Below are 18,899 nucleotides of genomic sequence, written 5' to 3' on the forward strand. Positions count from 1 at the left end.
CACTATAATTACACCATTATTACAAAGCAAAACAATTTTTTTATAAATGTTTGCAAATTTCTACAAAAATTTCTACAAACACCTGTATTCGCCATTCTTCTCTGCAGATCCTCTCAAGCTCTGTCGGGTTGGATGGGGATCGTCGCTGCACAGCTATTTTCAGATCTCTCCAGAGATGCTTGATTGGGTTCAAGTCTGGGCTCTGGCATTCAGAGACTTGTCCCAAAGCCACTCTTGCGTTGTCTTGGCTGTGTGCTTAGGGACATTATCCTGTAGAAGTCTACACCTGTTCGTAAGAAGAATGTGACAAATACAATTTGATTTGATGTCCTCTGAATTATCTCACACCAGTGAAGCTGCAGTTAGTTTATTTACCTTCTAGATGGTGAGAAGTAAATTCAGATTTAGGTCCTAAAACAACCATTCTCTGCAAATAGTCAGAATGCAGGCATGCAGGATAATACAACCTCCCACATTCAACCAGGCTTTCAGGAACCTGCCCCTGCTATCAATAAATAACTCCACATCTGATCCTGTGTTTGTTCTGTCCTAATTCCCGTGAGGCTTCTACTTAGTCATCAAATAATCAAATAAACTACAAACTTTAGGGTCAACGTTTTTTTCTGAATAATATAGTGATAATATAGTCCAATCACTACAACATAGTTGAAATCCCTGAATAGGATATTTTAGTGGGACAGCGGGAAGCTCACTCAATGTCATATTTATAAAGGGAATAGCCTACAGCATGAGATACAACTGCAAATAAGGGCGTATAGACGAGAGCCAATGCAATGATTAAAAAAAATATGACAAAACAGAATTGCTAGCACTTTATGAGACAGATAATTCATAGCAAAATACTAGTGTTATCCAGTTAGCATGTTTGATCAGCCTGCAGGCTTGGACAGCTTGCTTTATCAGAGAGGGGTTGGGGGGTGGGGACCACAGCCCATGCGTGACTAGGAATGGCCACTGTGCCCTCATTGGTGCAGGGCCCTGAGATTACACTGAGCTCATGAGAAGCCTCGACACCAGCTGTAGTACCTGGAAATAGAACGCTTGGGCCTGTTCAGGAGGTAGACATGTAAAGTTTACATAGAACTGACTACCATGTGTAACAGAGAATGAGAGGAATATTAACATTACGCAATATATTTCCAGATGCAACAATCTGATATTTTAGCCCCAGTATGATCTCTCATCCCCAGTGTGGGGGTGCTGAAGCTAGGAGCTGTTAGAGATACAAATGGATAGGCTTGTGTAGAACGGACCATGTGTAACAGAGAATGAGAGGAATATTAGCCCTATACTTGTTTCCATACGCAACAGTGCGATCCGTCTGCCCAAGTGAGGGTGCTTGAACACTGTTTAGGGGTGGTCTTTGTCAGGAATCCTAGGGCCTCTTAGGGGTAAATCCCACAGAGAAATCCCCATGCACCAAAAACTCTGCCCACTTAATTTCAAGAAGTAGTTTCTAATGTAACTTTTTTTTTAACATTGGAGAATTTCCTTGGTGTTTATATGCAGAATTGTGTTTCTATCGGTCTTTCTCTCCATGTGGGTTTTGGAGCTTTGACATAAGAGAAAACAGCAAGCCGACACAAGAAGAAGACAAGTTGCATAGCTAGCAGTTGTTGTGGGTGGGCTGCCTTGTCTGAGAGAAAGAGAAAAACAGAAACAGGCTAACTGTAAACGTCTCCCAGTCACACCCCGATTAACCCATGTCTAGACTGGCCCCTCTGTAGGTAACAAACATAACAAGGGATTGAGTGAGCAAACAGAGGAAATTTGGGACAGAATCCCATTTAACTCTGGATGCACAATGCTTAAGAAACCACCTCTTTTTTTTATTGATGCTAAAGAGGGACCTTGCAATGCAGTGTTTTCAGATATAGTGTGTGGAGCCAGTGTTTTGTCAGTTAGTCCTCCTGCCTCAGCACAACCTGCACTGTCCTGGCAGTTTCCAGGAAGACCCTGTAGACTGGGCAGGGACCCTGCAACCATTACTAAGGATGGTGCCATGAGGGGCAGCACAATTGTAGCTTATGCCCCAGCCTTTCTCATGACAACCCAAGTAAAACCCACAATGCCCTCGGCTGAATCTAGAGTTGTGTTTGGCAAACACAAATGTAAGTTACATTAAGATCAAGTGAGTTTCATTTAGAGCAAGCCACCAGTTGATTCCATGTTTCAATTTGGCAGTAAAGGCCGACTTGTTCTACACAATTGAACCACTGAAAATAGATACTCTTTTAGAATGAGTTAGACAAAAAGCGAGGACTTGTTACTCATCAAGTTGCATAAAAATATCTTAAACTGGCCACATGTAACTTTTTGGTCAACCTGACCAAATGCACATATACATGTGAGTTAGATTATCATTCTACTGGAAAGCAAGTCTAAGAAGCAGTATATCTGTTCTATGTGCGCTATTTCTATGCTTCCCATTCTTCCCGTTTTGTTTTTGCATCTTTTACTTTCGGTTTTGTACACCATCTTCAAACAGCTGAAACAATATTTTTGGTTATGTAAAATATATTTTAACAGCAGCTTAGATGGTACAATGACACTCTACACTATACTAGCTTATTTTGTCACTAACTGAAATTAGGCGAACTATGAGTTTTAGCAACCAGGAAATGGCGGAGCGATTTCTGCATAATGCACCTTTAACTGTTAGATGTGGAGGTGATATTCCCATAACATGACATCAATCAAGCATGCCATGCCCTGAGGCAAACCCCAACCCCATAGAATACTAAGAAACTCATTAGAATTGATATCAGGTGGCTAATACATTGCAAAAGTCTAGGAAGCCATGCTTGTATATGCCATTTGTTATTGGCACAAACCTATATTAATTTTGCTTCCCCAACCACCCATGAAGTGAATTCTCTGTCACTAAAGGTGTACCATACTTCTCTTTGCCCGTGGGGTAGTAATTCACATGGGATGAATTCAGTTAAACACCCCATCAAGTTAAGCGTAGATTAACCCTGGCCTGCTCCACCTCCCCCGCCATACACATGCCTAGATCTCACCTACTTTTTTTTACCCAGCAACAGATAAGAGTTATGGCAACTTCTAGGAACCAGGACATTCATTCCTCAATCGCTGTTTATTCATGGAGTCGGGATGATCAGGAATGCAATGACTAAAACCACAATGTGGGTCCTTCTCCATATCAAAAGGTCAAGAATTCAGCTTAGAAATTCAGCTTTTTGGTGGATAGCAGTGCACCTTTGAGTTTGATTTTAACACACCAGTCATCATTTTCCATGACAGGATTGAAGGCGATTTGCTGCTTTCAGCAGTAAAACGTCACAGTCACCACAAGACTGTGCATACCTTGAGGGAAATAAAAGATCTTCCTAAGAAACAGGGACACCTTTGAGATAAACTAATTCAGTATTGAGTTATTTAATATCCTGGACCCTGCAGGATGGAAAGCCCTGAATTGGCCTATTCCCTTTAGCCCACCAGGTTACCTTTAAATGCCTGATGGAGTTGTGCAATGAATGTAAAAGCAGGCCACACTTATATCCAGGCCATTTTTATTGATCCTCAAAACCCTTTTACAACCCCCCGTCTTGACCACAAAGGTCAAGATAAAAAACACAGCAATAAAGTAAAGAAAATAATAATAACATTGGCATAATTAAGGCAGTTCTACATCTTACATAGACTTTCCTGTAGTAACACAGATTTAGACAGTACAAGCAGTAGGTTCGAGAACATCGCAGTGAAAAGCAACACTTGCCAAAAGTGAGCTATTCACTTATGATGGACTTCCATTCAAATCCATTAAATGACATTCTACTTGTAGAGAGAAATCCTTGGAGAGAAATCCAAGCTCTTGGAAGATCCAAAATTAATTTGAGGGGCTTTACTTCCCCCTGATCTTACCCAAAACACAAAAAGCACTTGATCCTCTCTCTGGAAGATCTGTCAGTCTCTGGTTTGTTCTATATTAATTTCTCAGAGAGTAATAAATAAATACATCTTACTACTAAATTGCCATTGAGTCCAAGGTAGGAGGCAAGTGTCTTAACATTGTTCAGAGTGGCTTCTCAAATTTAGCAGTTTTGTTTACATTCATCCTTGGAGAGAAGAGATGCGGGAGGACGATGTCCCTATACAGGTGAGCTGCGACCCAACACAGAACCACACCTCTGGTCACTTCACAAATGACACCATAGCACTGTAGTTATCCAGACCAGCGTCTCTCGCTCACTCTTCTCTGCCTTTCACTGCGTCCAAGCAGTTACAGTGAAAGGCACAACACAAAAAGCTGAATTGTCTCCAGTGGGCAACACTCTACTCAAGTCTTTCCAAACTTTCCACCCCTCCAGGCCCCTTCACAGCATCATTGACTCAGGTCCTCTCTCACTCAGCAGCTGACGGTGCTGGGCAGCTGTTTGCTCACAAAGTCTGAGATGAAGTCAAACTCGTTCTGGCCCAGGAAGAGTTCGGGCAGCTCCTGAATGCGGTCCAGGCCCAGCTCCATGACCAGGGACGTCAAAACCTCCTCGTCAATCATGTCTGCGTCCATGCCGTTCAAGGCTAGTGCCGGCCCAGCCATCTGCTGCATGTTAGCCAGCTGGGCCGGGCCAATGCGGTACTGGGCTGCCCCGTTGCCCATGTGGTTGCTGTTCATGGGCCCCAGTGGATGTCCGTGATACTGGGTGTTGAGTTTTTGCAGATGCATGCTGGCCATGAGCTGCTGGGACGTGAGACCACCATTCATATACTGCTGTTGTTGCTGTGGGTGCTGCTGGGCCTGCTGTTGCTGGCTCATGTGATGGTGCTGGGGGTGGTGTTGCTGCTGGGCCTGCCCGTTGTTGTACATTATGTTACCAGACGTCATTTGGTGGTGGCCCATCTGAGCCCCGTTGAGCTGTCCGTTCACGGGCCCCACCATGCCTTGCCGCTGCCTCATGGCCACCTCCATGGTGGCCTGCTGCTGAGGTCCCCCGCCGTAGTGCATCATCTGGCCATTGGGCAGGGCTCGGAGGCCAGGCTGAGGCACCACGTGCTGCTGGTGGCCTGCCTGCAGGCCTCCGTTCATGCCCATTCTGTAGCCGTGGAGGCCCCCACCCACAGAGCTGTGGTTCATGGGCATCATTAGATGATCTGCCATGGCTCCTGTCTTTGAGCATAGAGGAAACACAGTTAAAGCGATGCAGTTGATTTTCAACCCCTCATGTAGGTAGGTAGAAGTCCAATGAGCATGCAGTAGCCTACATTTGGCACGATTGAAACCAATTAGTGAATAGGACATATGACTTGGCTGCACTAGAGGAACCTGTCTGGATGCATAAGAGCAGTTTGTGGCAGTTCGTGTAGAAAAACGGGTTGATTTGGCAACAAGACAATTTATTTCGATATATGAGGTTTGAGAAATATTGTTACGCAATATTATTTCCTGGAAATATGTAGCCTACAATGTCCTAAACTGGCAGAGTGAAACCACAGGAGACGCTTCCTATTCAAGAACCGCTGGGTTTGTGCTCTTTTCGCGAACACTAGAAAGCCTTTCCATGTCTTCCTCAGCGTCACTGCAAATACTCCTTTGTGCCTTGCCGATTGAAACACAGGTAGGCTAATTATCAACCTTGTTACCTTTAAAACTAGATATTCGATTGATTTAACAGATTATAAAATGCGTCTCGGTTAGTGATGCATTAATTATAATTTGGTTTATATTCCCTCCACAGTGCACATCAAACACAATGAAACCAGCTCGGTTATTTTATGCACGTTGCAACAAAGAAGCGATACATTGGCATTATTCATTCTCCAACAACTGTAGCCTATATTATATGGTTGTTCAAATTTAGGATTGCTTCCCAAATTCAATGCATAACATCCATTACGTCTACGACCTCCTCCCTTTGTTAATACACACCACTATTTTATTTCAATCAAATATTTCTAGCCTACAATTGCATTGCTGATTAATTATTCCCATACTCCTAAAAACAACGAAAAGGCAAACAATGGATCAGCAACCCCAAGACCTTCACACAAACGCCAGACAGCGAATTCTACAATAAATGCATTAAAACAAACACGTACCCGTATCTACTCGGATTAAAATTCAGGGATTTTGCTACTGCTACGTTTTATTTGAGTTTTGCACTGCAAAGCGAAGTGTCTCCAGATTACAGTATGTATTCCACAGGGTTGCGCTTCATGCTCAAGCAGGGCCGATGCACAGATTGCCGCATCAGATCTTGAAACAACTGCCTATTTTCTGGGTCAACTCAGGGATTATACATCTAAAAAAAAACTCAGGGGAGGCATGGGGGGAGAGAGAGGTGGAGCTACGGTTGCCTCTCCTTTGTTCCGATTGGTCTCTACTTGATATAGTTGTGCATGTGCATAGAAAAAAGGAGTGGAGTACTGTGACACACTAGCCAATTTGAATACCCCACCCCTCTGTATTTTTTTAATAATCAATGATTCTCCCATAGAGAATGACAGAGGCCTCTAGTGGCCAGTTTTAGTATGGGCAATGCCATTGAGGATGTCCATGCTTCTGCCATTTTAAAGTAGTCAACTTTTTATTTAACTAGGCAAGTCAGTTAAGAACAATTTCTTATTTACAATGACAGCCTACCCCGGCCAACCCAGTACTACATTGGGCCAATTGTACGCCACCCTATGGGACCCCAATCACGGCCAGATGTGATACAGCCTGGATTCGAACCAGGGACTGCAGTGACACCTCTTGCACTGAGATGCAGTGCCTAAGACTGCTGCAGCACTCTGGAGCCTATTGCTATGGTTTCTCCCCTTCTCTGATAAATGTGGACAACAATGTGTTTTAATAAAATGATCTTGTTTCTAAGATGTCGCTGGGTTTTAGTTTAACACACAAATACTATATAATTCATAAGTTACAGTGGGAAATGTGTTTAATTATAATAGATAGGTAGGTGGTTTGTGTGTCTGTTTGTCTACACCTACTGGAGTGTGTGTGTGTGTGTGTGTGTGTGTGTGTGTTTCATCTCAAAGATCACTGAGAGTCTATGTGATATACCAGTCTGCTGTGCATTGCCTGAGTGTGGACGGGGAGGGGCAGTGGAATGCCTGTGCTATTCTAGGCCACTGGCAGCAGTGGCTGTTGTGATAGTGTGCTCTGACTGCAGATGCACGTGCCTCAGATCACCTTTCACCACAAGGACTCTAGCCTGCAATTGCAATTGAATGAAAAGATCTTAGTATTTTGAGCAACCCATTGTGTAAAGCAGGTATTCCCAAACTGGGGTACGCTTACCCCTGGTAATGCCATCAGAGGTACGTCAAATAAAAATGTGATTCGTGTAAAAAATATCTATATATTTTTGTAAAAAAAACTATTCTTCACATTTTCAAACAGTCCATTTATATTTTCCAACAGGGCTACACATTTGTGTCGTTTTTTTTTTCTCGTCTAAGAAGCCTCGTTTCACTGCCAAAAATAAAATTAAACCATCTAGTGTTCAGCGAAATAATAACACAATGTCAAATACAGTTAGCCTCGTCAAATAAGTAACATCCAATCACATTAACTGTTACTCTCTCGCGGGAATTCCACTAACGGTCTGTATGCAGCCAAACACAGATGCTGCTCATTCTGTTTGATCGAAAATTGATAAATGGTTAAAAAAAGTAAAGACACACACCAACTCTACTGGTAGTACTGCAACTACCAGCAGTACTACACCTGTACCTGTCGACGACACAAGTTGTTCTGCTTCCAGGAGCACATCCAATGCTAGCATCAGTAATTCTACATTTGTTGTTAGCCCAGCTAGCATGGAAACTGACAGTTGTGAATCTGATGCAGCCGAAGAGCTACTGCCCCCTTACCCGGGAAAGCACCGAACAACAGACAGGGACGTTGGACCATCGAAGAGGCGCAAATATGATAAGAACTACATTGATTTGGGGTTCACTTATATTGTGAGTAGTGCCTTTCCTCGGCCACAGTGTGCAAAATATGCCAATTTGAAAAATAAGCTACAGGAGTTTTTTGAGCGAGAATTAAGATTACTTTTGAGTAGTAAGACATGTATAAAAGCAACAGATACCATTAATAAGAAGGGGCTAGAAGCGTCTTATATGGTGAGCTACCGAGTGGCTAGGACAGGCAAGCCCCATACTATTGTGGAGGACTTAATTCTTCCTGCTGCCGCGGATATGGTTGGGACAATGCTGGGGGAAAAGGCCAACAAAACTATACAGACAATGCCTTCATCAATCAACACTGTTTCACGACGCATCAGTGACATACTGTATGTGCAAAAGTATTCTCACAACTCGATGAAACCTTCACTCTTGCGCAGACATTTAGAAACAAAACAAGCCAATTTGAAAAATAAGCCACAGGAGTTTGAGTCCAGAATTAAGATGACATTTGTGTAGTAAGACATGTATAAAAGCAACAGATACCATTAACAAGAAGGGTCTAGAAGCCAAAAACACTATACAGACAATGGCTTCATCAAACAACTCTGTTTCACGATGCATCATTGACAAGGCAGGAGATGTTTTGAAACAGTTACTGCTTCGCATACAAGCCAGTGAATTCTATGCATTACAGCTGGATGAGTAAACAGACATGGCGGGTCTGGCACAGCTCCTGGTATATGTCCGTTACGTTAACAGGGGGTCAATTAAGGAAGACATCCTCTTCTACAAACCACTGGAAACCAGGAGAACAGCAGTGGATTTTTTAAAGTACTGTACAGCTTTGTGACATCAAATGGACTTTGGTGGCCAAGATGTGTTGGTATCTGTACTGATGGTGCAAAAGCCATGACAGGAAGACATAATGGAGTGGTAACACGCGTGCAAGCAGTTGCTCCCGACGCCACTTAGGTACACCACTTAGGTACACTGCAGCATCCACTGAGAGGCTCTTGCTGCCAAGGGAATGCTTGACAGCTTTAAAGATGTTTTGGACACTACAGTGAAAATGGTTAACTTTGTTAAAGCAAGGCCCCTGAACGCTCGTGTATTTTTGGGCAGCGACAATGTAACGCTTTTACAACATACAGAAGTGCGCTGGTTATCAAGGGGCAAAGTATTGAGACGTTTTTTGAATTGAGAGACGAGCTTAAAGTTTTCTTTACTGACCATCATTTTCACTTGTCTGTCCGCTCGCACAATGACGAGTATCTCACACGACTGGCCTATATGGGTAATGTTTTTTTCTCACCTGCATGATCTGAATCTAGGATTACAGGAACTCTCTGCAACTATATTCAATGTGCGGGACAAAATTGAGGCTATGATTAAGAAGTTGGAGCTCTTCTCTGTCTGCATTAACAAGGACAACACACATGTCTTTCCATCATTGTATGATTTGTTTGTGTGCAAATGAACCCAAGCTTACGGACAATGTCAAATGTGATATAGCGAAGCACCTGAGTGAGTTGGGTGCACATTTACGCGGGTACTTTCCCGAAACGGTTGACACAAACAACTGGATTCATTATCCCTTTCATGCCCTGCCTCCAGTTCACTTACCGATATCTGAAATTGAAATTGCAACAAGCGGTTCTGTGAAAAGCCACTGCCAGATTTCTGGATTGGGCTGTGCTCAGAGTATCCTGCCTTGGCAATTCGAGCTGTTAAGACACTGATGCCCTTTGCAACCACGTACCTATGTGAGAGTGGATTCTCGGCCCTCACTAGCATGAAACAATACAGGCACAGACTGTTTGTGGAAAAAGACTGAGACTCTCTCCAATATAACCCAACATTGCAGAGTTATGTGCATCCTTTCAAGCACACCCTTCTCATTAACTTGTGGTGAGTTATTCACAATTGTTGATGAACAAATGAGGTTTTAAATGTCAGATGGCTAAATAAAGAGCACAATTATTGATTATTATTATTCGTGCCCTGTTCCTATAAGAGCTCTTTGTCACTTCCCACGAGCCGGGTTGTGACAAACTCACACTCATTCTTATGTTAAATAAATGTATCGTAAAGTGTGTGTGTGGCAGGCTTACAACGATGACAAAAAACAACATTTGAGAATGCACTGACCCTGGTGCCAGAGGGGGTACGGAGGTTGAATGTTTGAAGGGGTACGGGACTATAAAAAGTTTGGGAACCACTGATCTATGTTATTTACATGGTCTCCATTAGGATATCTGTCTCATCCCAGCAATATTCCCACATTTGGCTAATCTCTATCTGCTGTATTATACCATGCTCTCTTTTTCCTCTGACTTCCCAGGAGGTCCACAAAGTGACACGAAGCATTATCGCCTCTCCCGCACCTGGTCTTCTCTATAAATCACTATTATAGATAGGATTTGTGGGATTCCCCATAATGGGTTTAGACTGCCTTAAAATAGATTCCTCTCTCAGTTATTGTCTTTTCAAATTGTGTTTATAGGTTTCGTGCTGCTACAATCAATAAATGGCAATCTATCCAATCCATCATACTGTTACTAGCTGTCTCTTTTGGAGTATTTTATCAATCATTGACAAAGTAACAATAAAAGCAAGCCATCCTGCATCCTTCGGCCTATAAACACCTTCCTGTGCCACAAACACACACACAGAAGGGAACTTGAAAGTCTGCTTTTGAACCTCGGCAATATCAGTGCCCAACCTCATCCTCAGACACAATAACTGGAAGTGATTAACAAGGTCTGCGACAGCCATCCCTTCACTGGGAACGCTGCAATTCCTTCCAGAACAACATGCCTCTTTCAATTCAGAGGATGGGCGAGTGACAACTAGAGACTCCTCCTGAAACTATTATGATACAAAGCCATAAAGCTCAAAAAGGTGGAGTCTCACTTGTGCTCAAATAAGTTGTTTCTGTTCGGGAAAAAAACAATATCAGTGAAGTGTTTTTAGGTAGGCAGAAGCATTTGTACTCACGTCAAATATGCAATTCACCCCATGGTTGGGGTGAACCATGATGCTATATGGGAGATATAATTCAGATGCTGTGGGGCTCTAGGCTAGATTGGATTGTTCCGCTTCCTAATATGTGTTACATACCAGAAAAATACCATTCATAAACAAGCTTGAGGATAAACATTTCCAAGTGAATCTAACCTTTGATAATCCTCAGGCAATTCTATAAGGAACATCTTCATGACAATACACACATAGCTTCTATGTGTGTATAGAACACGTGGAAAATAGTGGGGGCATCATCATTTATTTGTAATTTGTTTTATTTAACTAGGCAAGTCAGTTAAACAAATTCTTATTTACAATGACGGCCTACCCCGGCCAAACCCAGACAACGCTGGGTCAATTGTGTGCCACCCTATGGGACTCCCAATCATGGCCAGATGTGATACAGCCTGGATTTGAACCAGGTTACTGTATTGATGCCTTTTGCACTGAGATGCAGTGCCTTAGACCGGTGCGCCACTCGGGAGCCCCAGGAAAACCTTCTCCATCGTCTTGTAATTAATGTTCTTTGGGAATGTGTAAATATAGTTGCTCGCTCTTTTAGACAACTACGCAGAACGTAGACGGCGGATGTCAGCAAAAATGTTTGTGCTCAGGGACTCGAGAGATGACCTTCGGAGTTTCATGTCCCCTCCTTTTCCCCACAACAGAGATTAGTTCATGTCGTCATTCGTTCCTGCCTATTTCTAGGTACTTGGGAGTTGGGATACTTTGGAATCATTCGGAAACTCAAGCCTTCAATTTGCTCCTCCATAACTAGCTTTCAAGATGCACATAACATTCTGAGAACCATTATGTTGCTTAAGAGCTTGGTGAGAGTGTGGTTGTCCTATGGTTATTTTGCATACAACCTTTCCACAACGTTCTGGGAATGGTGCAGGATCGTTGCTTGACTTTGGAATTTACATTTACGGAACTTGACAAAATAACAATTTTCTTGGTATTTTATTGACTCTGCTGCTATTGGACCAGGTTTCTCTTCGAAAATAGATGTTATCTCAATGAGAAAAAAAAACAGTGTAAATAAAGGTAAAATTAAAAAATTAAAACTAACATAACGTATCCTAAACGTTCAAACAGTTACATTTAATTACATTTTTGGTAATGTTCTAGGAACATTTTCCAACTGGTTTGACATTGGGAATGTTCTCAAATAGTTCAGAGAATGTTAAGAACCTACATTCTTCTGTGGGAATTTCAGTACTTCAGCATAACATTTTCTGCAGGTTTCCTCATGGTTCTATTTAAAGTCATGTTCTCAGAACATTAAGAAAACTTTCCATAAAAACCACAAGAAAAGTTCAAAGAACGTTATAAGAATGTTAGGGAGTGAACGTTGTTTATAATAAGGGTTACATGGAGAAAAATTGGACAACTCTGAAATAAAAATGGATGCCCCTCCCTTCAGTAAAATACATTTGACCAGAACCCTCCCTGAACGCTTGAAAAACAAAATTTTGACCCTCCCCTATACCCAAAAGAAGAATTATCACAATGTGGATAGCAAAGAATGTGTTTATTGTTAACCCCCACAGACCAGAGCCTTAGATATGCAGTTTTAGAAACTGTTCTTCGTTCTGTAAAGAATACATAGCTGCGCAGGAATTTTGATAGCACACAGGGCTGTGGGCCAGAAGGTTGTCAGTTCGCAGACCACCGTGGACAAGAGTAGGCGTGATCTCCTTTATAGTAAAATAATTGCATGAGTCTATTTGCATGTCCAATAAAAGAAATTGCCTTTTTATAAACATTTTATGACAACGTATTTTGACATATTAGCGGAACCTTTTTTTTTACCACACAAATTAACGAAATTACAGGCTAAGAATGGACAGAGAGAGGCCTATGTGTTCGTCTTATCATATTTCTCCAATGCCAAATCAGCGTGTGTTGATTGCAACGAAACTGTCCGTGTTCACAAATAGTTAAATCTGAGACATAGTTAGGAATCTGAGCATGTCACTGTACTTTCAAAAGTTAGGCCTACCTTTCCACCCCAGACAGAGTAGGGCTACTGGCGCATAAAAAAGTACAGTGCATTCGGAAAGTTCAGACCCCTTCCCTTTTTCCACATTTTGTTACGTTACAGCCTTATTCTAAAATTGATTACATTTTAAACAAAAATCAATCTACACACAATACCCCATAATGACAAATGTGAAAACAGGTTTAGCAATTTAGGCAAATGTATTACAAATAAAACACAAAGTATTCAGACCCTTTGCTGTGAGCCTTGAAATTGAGCTCAGGTGCATCCTGTTTCCATTGATCATCCTTGAGATCCTTCTACAACTTGATTGTCTATATAAGGTCCCCCGGTTGACAGGACATGTCAGAGCAAAAACCAAGCCATGAGGCCGAAGGAATTGTTCGTAGAGCTCCGAGAATGGATTGTGTCGAGGCACAGATCTGGGGAAGGGTATAAAAACATTTCTGCAGCATTGAAGGTCTCCAAGAACACAGTGGCCTTCATCATTCTTAAATGGAAGAAATTTAGAACCACCAAGACTCCATGCTTCCTCGAGCTGGCTGCCCGGTCTAACTGAGCAATCGGGGGAGAAGGGCCTTGGTCAGGGAGGTGACCAAGATGCCAGTGGTCACTCTGACAGAGCTCTGGAGTTCCTCTGTAGAGATGAAAGATCCTTCCCAAAGGACAACCATATCTGCAGCACTCCACCAATCAGGCCTTTATGGTAGAGTGGCCAGACAGAAGTCACTCCTCAGTAAAAGGCACGACAGCCCGCTTGGAGTTTGCCAAAAAGCGCCTAAAGACTCTCAAGCCATGAGAAACAAGATTCTTTGGTCTGATGAAACCAAGATTGAACATTTTGTCCGGAATTCCAAGTGTCACGTCTGGAGTAAACCTGGCACCATCCCTATGGTGAAGCATGGTGGAGGCAGTATCATGCTGTGGGGATGTTTTTCAGCGGCAGGTACTGGTCGACTGGTCAGGATCAAGGGAGAGATGTGCTGGCCACTCCATTATAGAAAGAATACCAGCTGACTGCTTCTTCCCTAAATACAGTTGAAGTCAGAAGTTTACATGCAGTACACCTTAGCCAAATACATTTAAACTCAGTTTCACAATTCCTGACATTTAATCCTAGTAAAAATGCCCTGTCTTAGGTCAGTTAGGATCACCCCTTTATTTTACGAATGTGAAATGTCAGAATAATATTAGAGATAATTATTTATTTTGGCTTTTATTTCTTTTATCACATTCCCAGTGGGTCAGAAGTTTGCATACACTCAATTAGTATTTGGTAGCATTGCCGTTAAATTGTTTAACTTGGGTCAACGTTTCGGGGGGGCCTTCCACAAGCTTCCCACAATAAATTGGGTGAATTTTGACCTATTCCTCCTGACATAGCTGGTGTAACTGCGTCAGGTTTGTAGGCCTCCTTGCTCGCACACACTTTTTCAGGTCTGCCCACAAATTTTCTATAGGATTGAGGTCAGGGCTTTGGTGATGGCCACTCCAATACCTTGACTTTGTTGTCCTTAACGTAGCAAAAATTACTAACTCATCTTTTGACCAAATTAGCAGTTACTGCCTTTTTGCTTGGTAGGGCAGTATAGGTTTCACATTTTTTAAATATGTTGACTGATAAAAAACTAAGACAATTACTCAAAGATAAATACCATATTTGTATATACATTTTGATATATGGGTTTCCATGGTTAAGGCTGGGCGGCACCTCCTAATGGACAGGTGTTTTATCTACAGCTATGCCTTTGGTCTCCTATCCAGGGTTTTAACCAAGCCCAGCCTTGCTTAGCTTTGATATTTGCCACTACCAATGTGCTATTGTGAGAATGATTGTTGAGAGACGTCCACTTATTAACAAAATAGATTCACTGCTACTATCAAAGTCATTCCTCCTTCACCCCCTCCTCTTCTCCTGTCCTTCTCTCTCCTCCTCCCCTACCCCTCCTCATCTCTCCTCCTCTCCTTTTGTCCTCCTCTGTCCTTCTTTCCTCCACCACCTCCTCATCTCCCTTCTACAGTGCCTTCGGAAAGTATTCAGACTTTTTGACTTTTTCCACATTTTGTTACATTACAGCCTTATTCTAAAATGTATTAAATACAAATAAATCCTCATTAATCTACACATAATACCCCATAATGACAAAGCGAAAACTGGTTCAGACATTTTTGAAAATTAATAAAAATATTAAACAGAAATACCTTTACCTAAGTATTCAGACCTTTTGCTATGAGACTCGAAATTTAGCTCAGGTGCATCCTGTTTCCATTGATCATCCTTGAGATGTTTCTACAACTTGAATGGAGTCCACATGTAGTAAATTCACTTGATTGGACATGATTTGGAAAGGCACACAACTGTCTATATAAGGTCCCACAGTGCATGTCAGAGCAAAAACCAAGCCATGAGATCGAAGGAATTTTCCATAGAGCGCCGAGACAGGATTGTTTTGAGGCACAGATCTGGGGATGGGTAACAAAAAATATCTGCAGCATTGAAGGCCTCCAAGAACACAGTGGCTTCCATCATTCTTTAATGGAAGTTTGGAACCACAAAGACTCCTCCCAGAGCTGGCCGCCCAGCCAAACTGAGCAATTGGGGGAGAAGGGCCTTGGTCATGCAGGTGACCAAAAACCTGATGGTCACTCTGCGAGAGCTCCAGAGTTCCTCTGTGGCGATGGGAGAAACTTCCAGAAGGACAACGATCTCTGCAGCACTCTACCAATCAGGCCTTTATGATTGAGTGGCCAGACGGAAGCCCCTCAGTAAAAGGCACATGACAGCCCACTCGGAGTTTGCCAAATGGCCTCTAAAGACTCCCAGACCGTGGAAACAAGATTCTCTGGTTTGATGAAACCAAGATGGAACTCTTTGGCTTGAATGCCAAGCGTCACATCTGGAGGAAACCTGGCACCATCCATATGGTAAAGCATGGTGGTGGAAGCATCATGCTGTGGGATGTTTTTAAGTAGCAGGGACTGGGAGACTAGTCAGGATCGAGGAAAGATGAACGGAGCAAAGTAAGAGAGAATCTTTTATGAAAACCTGCTCCAGAGCGCTCAGAACCTCAGACTGGGGCGAAGGTTCACCTTCCAATAGGACAACGACCCTAAGCACACAGCCAAGACAATGCAGGAGTGATTTCGGGCCAAGTCTCTGAATGTCTATGAGTGGCCCAGCCAGAGCCCGGACTTGAACCTGATCCTCTGGAGAGACCTGAAAATAGTTGTGCAGCAACACTCCCCATCCAACCTAACAGAGAGGATCTGCAGAGAACAATTGGAGAAACTTCCAAAATACAAGTAGCGTCATACCCAAGACTTTAATCGCTGCCAAAGGTGCTTCAATAAAGTACGGAATAAAGGGTCTGAATACTTATGTAAATGTGATATTTCCGTTTTTATTTGATATATAAAAGCTGTTTTTGCTTTGTCATTATGGGGTATTGTGTGTAGATTGGTGAGGGGAAAACAATTTAATCCATGTTAGAGTAATGCTGTAATGTAACAAAATGTGGAACAAGTCGTGGGGTCTGAATACCTTCCTGAATGCACTGTTTTTGATGAGACCTTAGCTTACATGTCTCATGTATCTTTTTTATATGATATATGCAACATGTATGTTGTCTAAATGTTATGTCAGACATTACAAGTGTATTTGCTGCCATATGGTGGCACACAATTGGCCCAGTGTCACTGGGGTAGGCTGTCATTGTAAATAAGAATTTGTTCTTAACTGACTTGCCTAGTTAAATAAATATATAAGCAGGTTGTTCTCTACCATTGTGTATTTTAACTGTTGCTTGTATTCTATAATGTGTAAATTGTGAAATGCAGGGCTCCCTTGTAAAAGGGAGTGGGACTACCTGTTGAAATAAAGGTAAAATATGGGATATGTTTATTTTAGTTGACATTCTAAACAAATGGCTACCAATGACTGACTCTCTTTCTTGCATAGGAGCATTGGGCCAGTAACTGGTAGGTTGCTGGATCGAATCCCCGAGACGACAAGGTAAAAATCTTTTGTTTTGCCCTTGAACATGGCAGTTAACCCCCAACAACAATTGCTCCCGGGCGCCGATGATGTCGATTAAAGCCGTATGTCCACCAGATGCGCATACGTTTTCCTTTATGTTGTTTTTGCCAGATGTCTAGTCCGCATTTTCCGTACTTGAAGCACAATTGCTTCGCAAGGCTGCAGAAAATGTCTGCTAAAAATGATGAATGGAGACACATTGCCAAATAATTGTATTACCTGGTCAGTTGAATGTGAAATAATTAACTGGAAAGTGGAAGCTTACATAAAGTGTCCACTATATATACACAAAAGTATGTGTACACCCATTCAAAATACTGGACACTGCTATATCAGCCCCACCCATTGCTTACAGGTGTATAAAATCGAGCACAGAGACATGCAGTCTCCATAGACAAACATTGGCAGTAGAATGGCCTTACTGAAGAGCTCAGTGGCTTTCAACATGGCACCATCATAGAATGCCAGCTTTCCAACAAGTCAGTTCATCACATTTCTGTCTTACTAGAGGTGCAACGGTCAACTCTATGTGCTGTTATTGTGAAGTGGAAATGTCTAGGAACAACAATGGCTCAGTCCGCGGTAGGTCACGCAAGCTCACAGAACAGGACTGCGGAGTGCTGTAATGCGAACGCGTAAAAATGTCCTCGGTTGCAAAACTCACTAACGAGTTCCAAACTGCCTCTGGAAGCAACTTCAGCACAGGATATGTTCGTCGGGAGCTTCATGAAATGGGTTTCCATGGCCAAGTAACCGCACACAAACCAAAGATCACCATGCCATCCGTAGGGTGGAGTGATGTAAAGCTTGCCCCCATTGGACTCTGGAGCAGTGGAAACACATTCTCTGGAGTTTAAAAATATATATTTAACTAGGCAGGTCAGTTAAGAACAAATTCTTATTCTCAATGACGGCCTACACCGGCCAAACCTGGGCCAATTGTGCGCCGCCCTACTCACAAACACAGCCGGATGTGATAAAGCCTAGATTCAAACCAGGGACTGTAGTGACACATCTTGCACTGAGATGCAGTGCCATAGACCGCTGCGCCACTTGGGAGTGATGAATCATGCTTTACCATCTGGCAGTCCGATGGACAAATCTGGGTTTGGCAGATGCCAACTGCAATGTTTGATGGAGGAGTTATAATGTTCTGGGCTGTTTTTCATGGTTCGGGCTAGGCCCCTTAGCTCCAGGGAAGGGAAACTTTGTGGGAACAGTTTGAGCAAGGCCGTTTCCTGTTTCAGCATGACAATGCCACCGTGCACAAAATGAGGTCCATACAGAAATGGTTTGTCAAGATCGGTGTGGAAGAACTTGACTGGCCTGCACATAGCACTGACCTCAACCCCATCGATCACCTTTGGGATGAATTGGAATACCGACTGCGAGCCAGGCCTAATCGCCCAACATCAGTACCCGACCTCACTAATGCTCTTGGCTGAATGGAAGCAAGTCCCCGCAGCAATGTTCCAACATCTAGTGGAAAGCCTTCCCAGAAAAGTTAAGGCTGTTATAGCAGCAATGGGGGGGACCAACTCCATATTAATGCCCATGATTTTGGAATTAGATGTTTGACCAGCAGGTGTCCGCATACTTTTGATACATGTCGTGTATCTAGCAAAGTGGTTAGCTTTGTAGTTGGATAGCTAGTAAATGAACACACAAGTTGAAAATATGAAACGCATGCGGTACACAGAAAACACCTCAGCGTTGCGGATGGCTCCATTGACAATAAATAACTTCCGCCGGAACGCAGAGTTTGAGTTATCTGGTGGACACGAGGCTTAAGGCAATCCCCCGCAACCCTGACTCAGAGGGGTTGGGTTAAATGCGGAAGACACATTTAGGTTTAAAACTGACTAGTTATCCCCCCTTTCCCTTTCTCTCTCTCATACAGATGCTGTTGACAATTTAATAAAGCATGACTTTGTC

General features: G+C 42.7%; 1 protein-coding gene across 2 annotated transcripts; it reads right to left on the minus strand.

Annotated features, from left to right (window-relative positions):
• Positions 1–3,540: 3,540 nt before the first annotated feature.
• On the minus strand, positions 3,541–6,356 carry cited4b (Cbp/p300-interacting transactivator, with Glu/Asp-rich carboxy-terminal domain, 4b). 2 transcript variants are annotated; one of them, XM_021596590.2, is made up of 2 exons: positions 6,082–6,356; positions 3,541–5,148 (listed from the first exon to the last, which is right to left on the minus strand). In XM_021596590.2, the coding sequence occupies exon 2, from the start codon at positions 5,141–5,143 to the stop codon at positions 4,394–4,396; it is 750 nt and encodes a 249-aa protein (XP_021452265.1). In that variant the 5' UTR covers positions 5,144–5,148; positions 6,082–6,356; the 3' UTR covers positions 3,541–4,393. The 2 variants fall into 2 exon arrangements, with proteins under 2 accessions (XP_021452265.1, XP_021452259.1); XM_021596584.2 differs by having other exon boundaries at positions 3,541–5,152; positions 6,082–6,332.
• Between the last annotated feature and the right edge of the window lie 12,543 nt (positions 6,357–18,899).

Source organism: Oncorhynchus mykiss, chromosome 3 (genome assembly GCF_013265735.2).
Source record: "Oncorhynchus mykiss isolate Arlee chromosome 3, USDA_OmykA_1.1, whole genome shotgun sequence".
NCBI classification, from domain to species: Eukaryota; Metazoa; Chordata; class Actinopteri; order Salmoniformes; family Salmonidae; genus Oncorhynchus; species Oncorhynchus mykiss.

Excerpts from the sequence above, each read along its gene's own strand:
- cited4b (XM_021596590.2), bottom strand. The coding sequence starts at position 5,143 with ATGGCAGATCATCTAATGATGCCCATGAACCACAGCTCTGTGGGTGGG.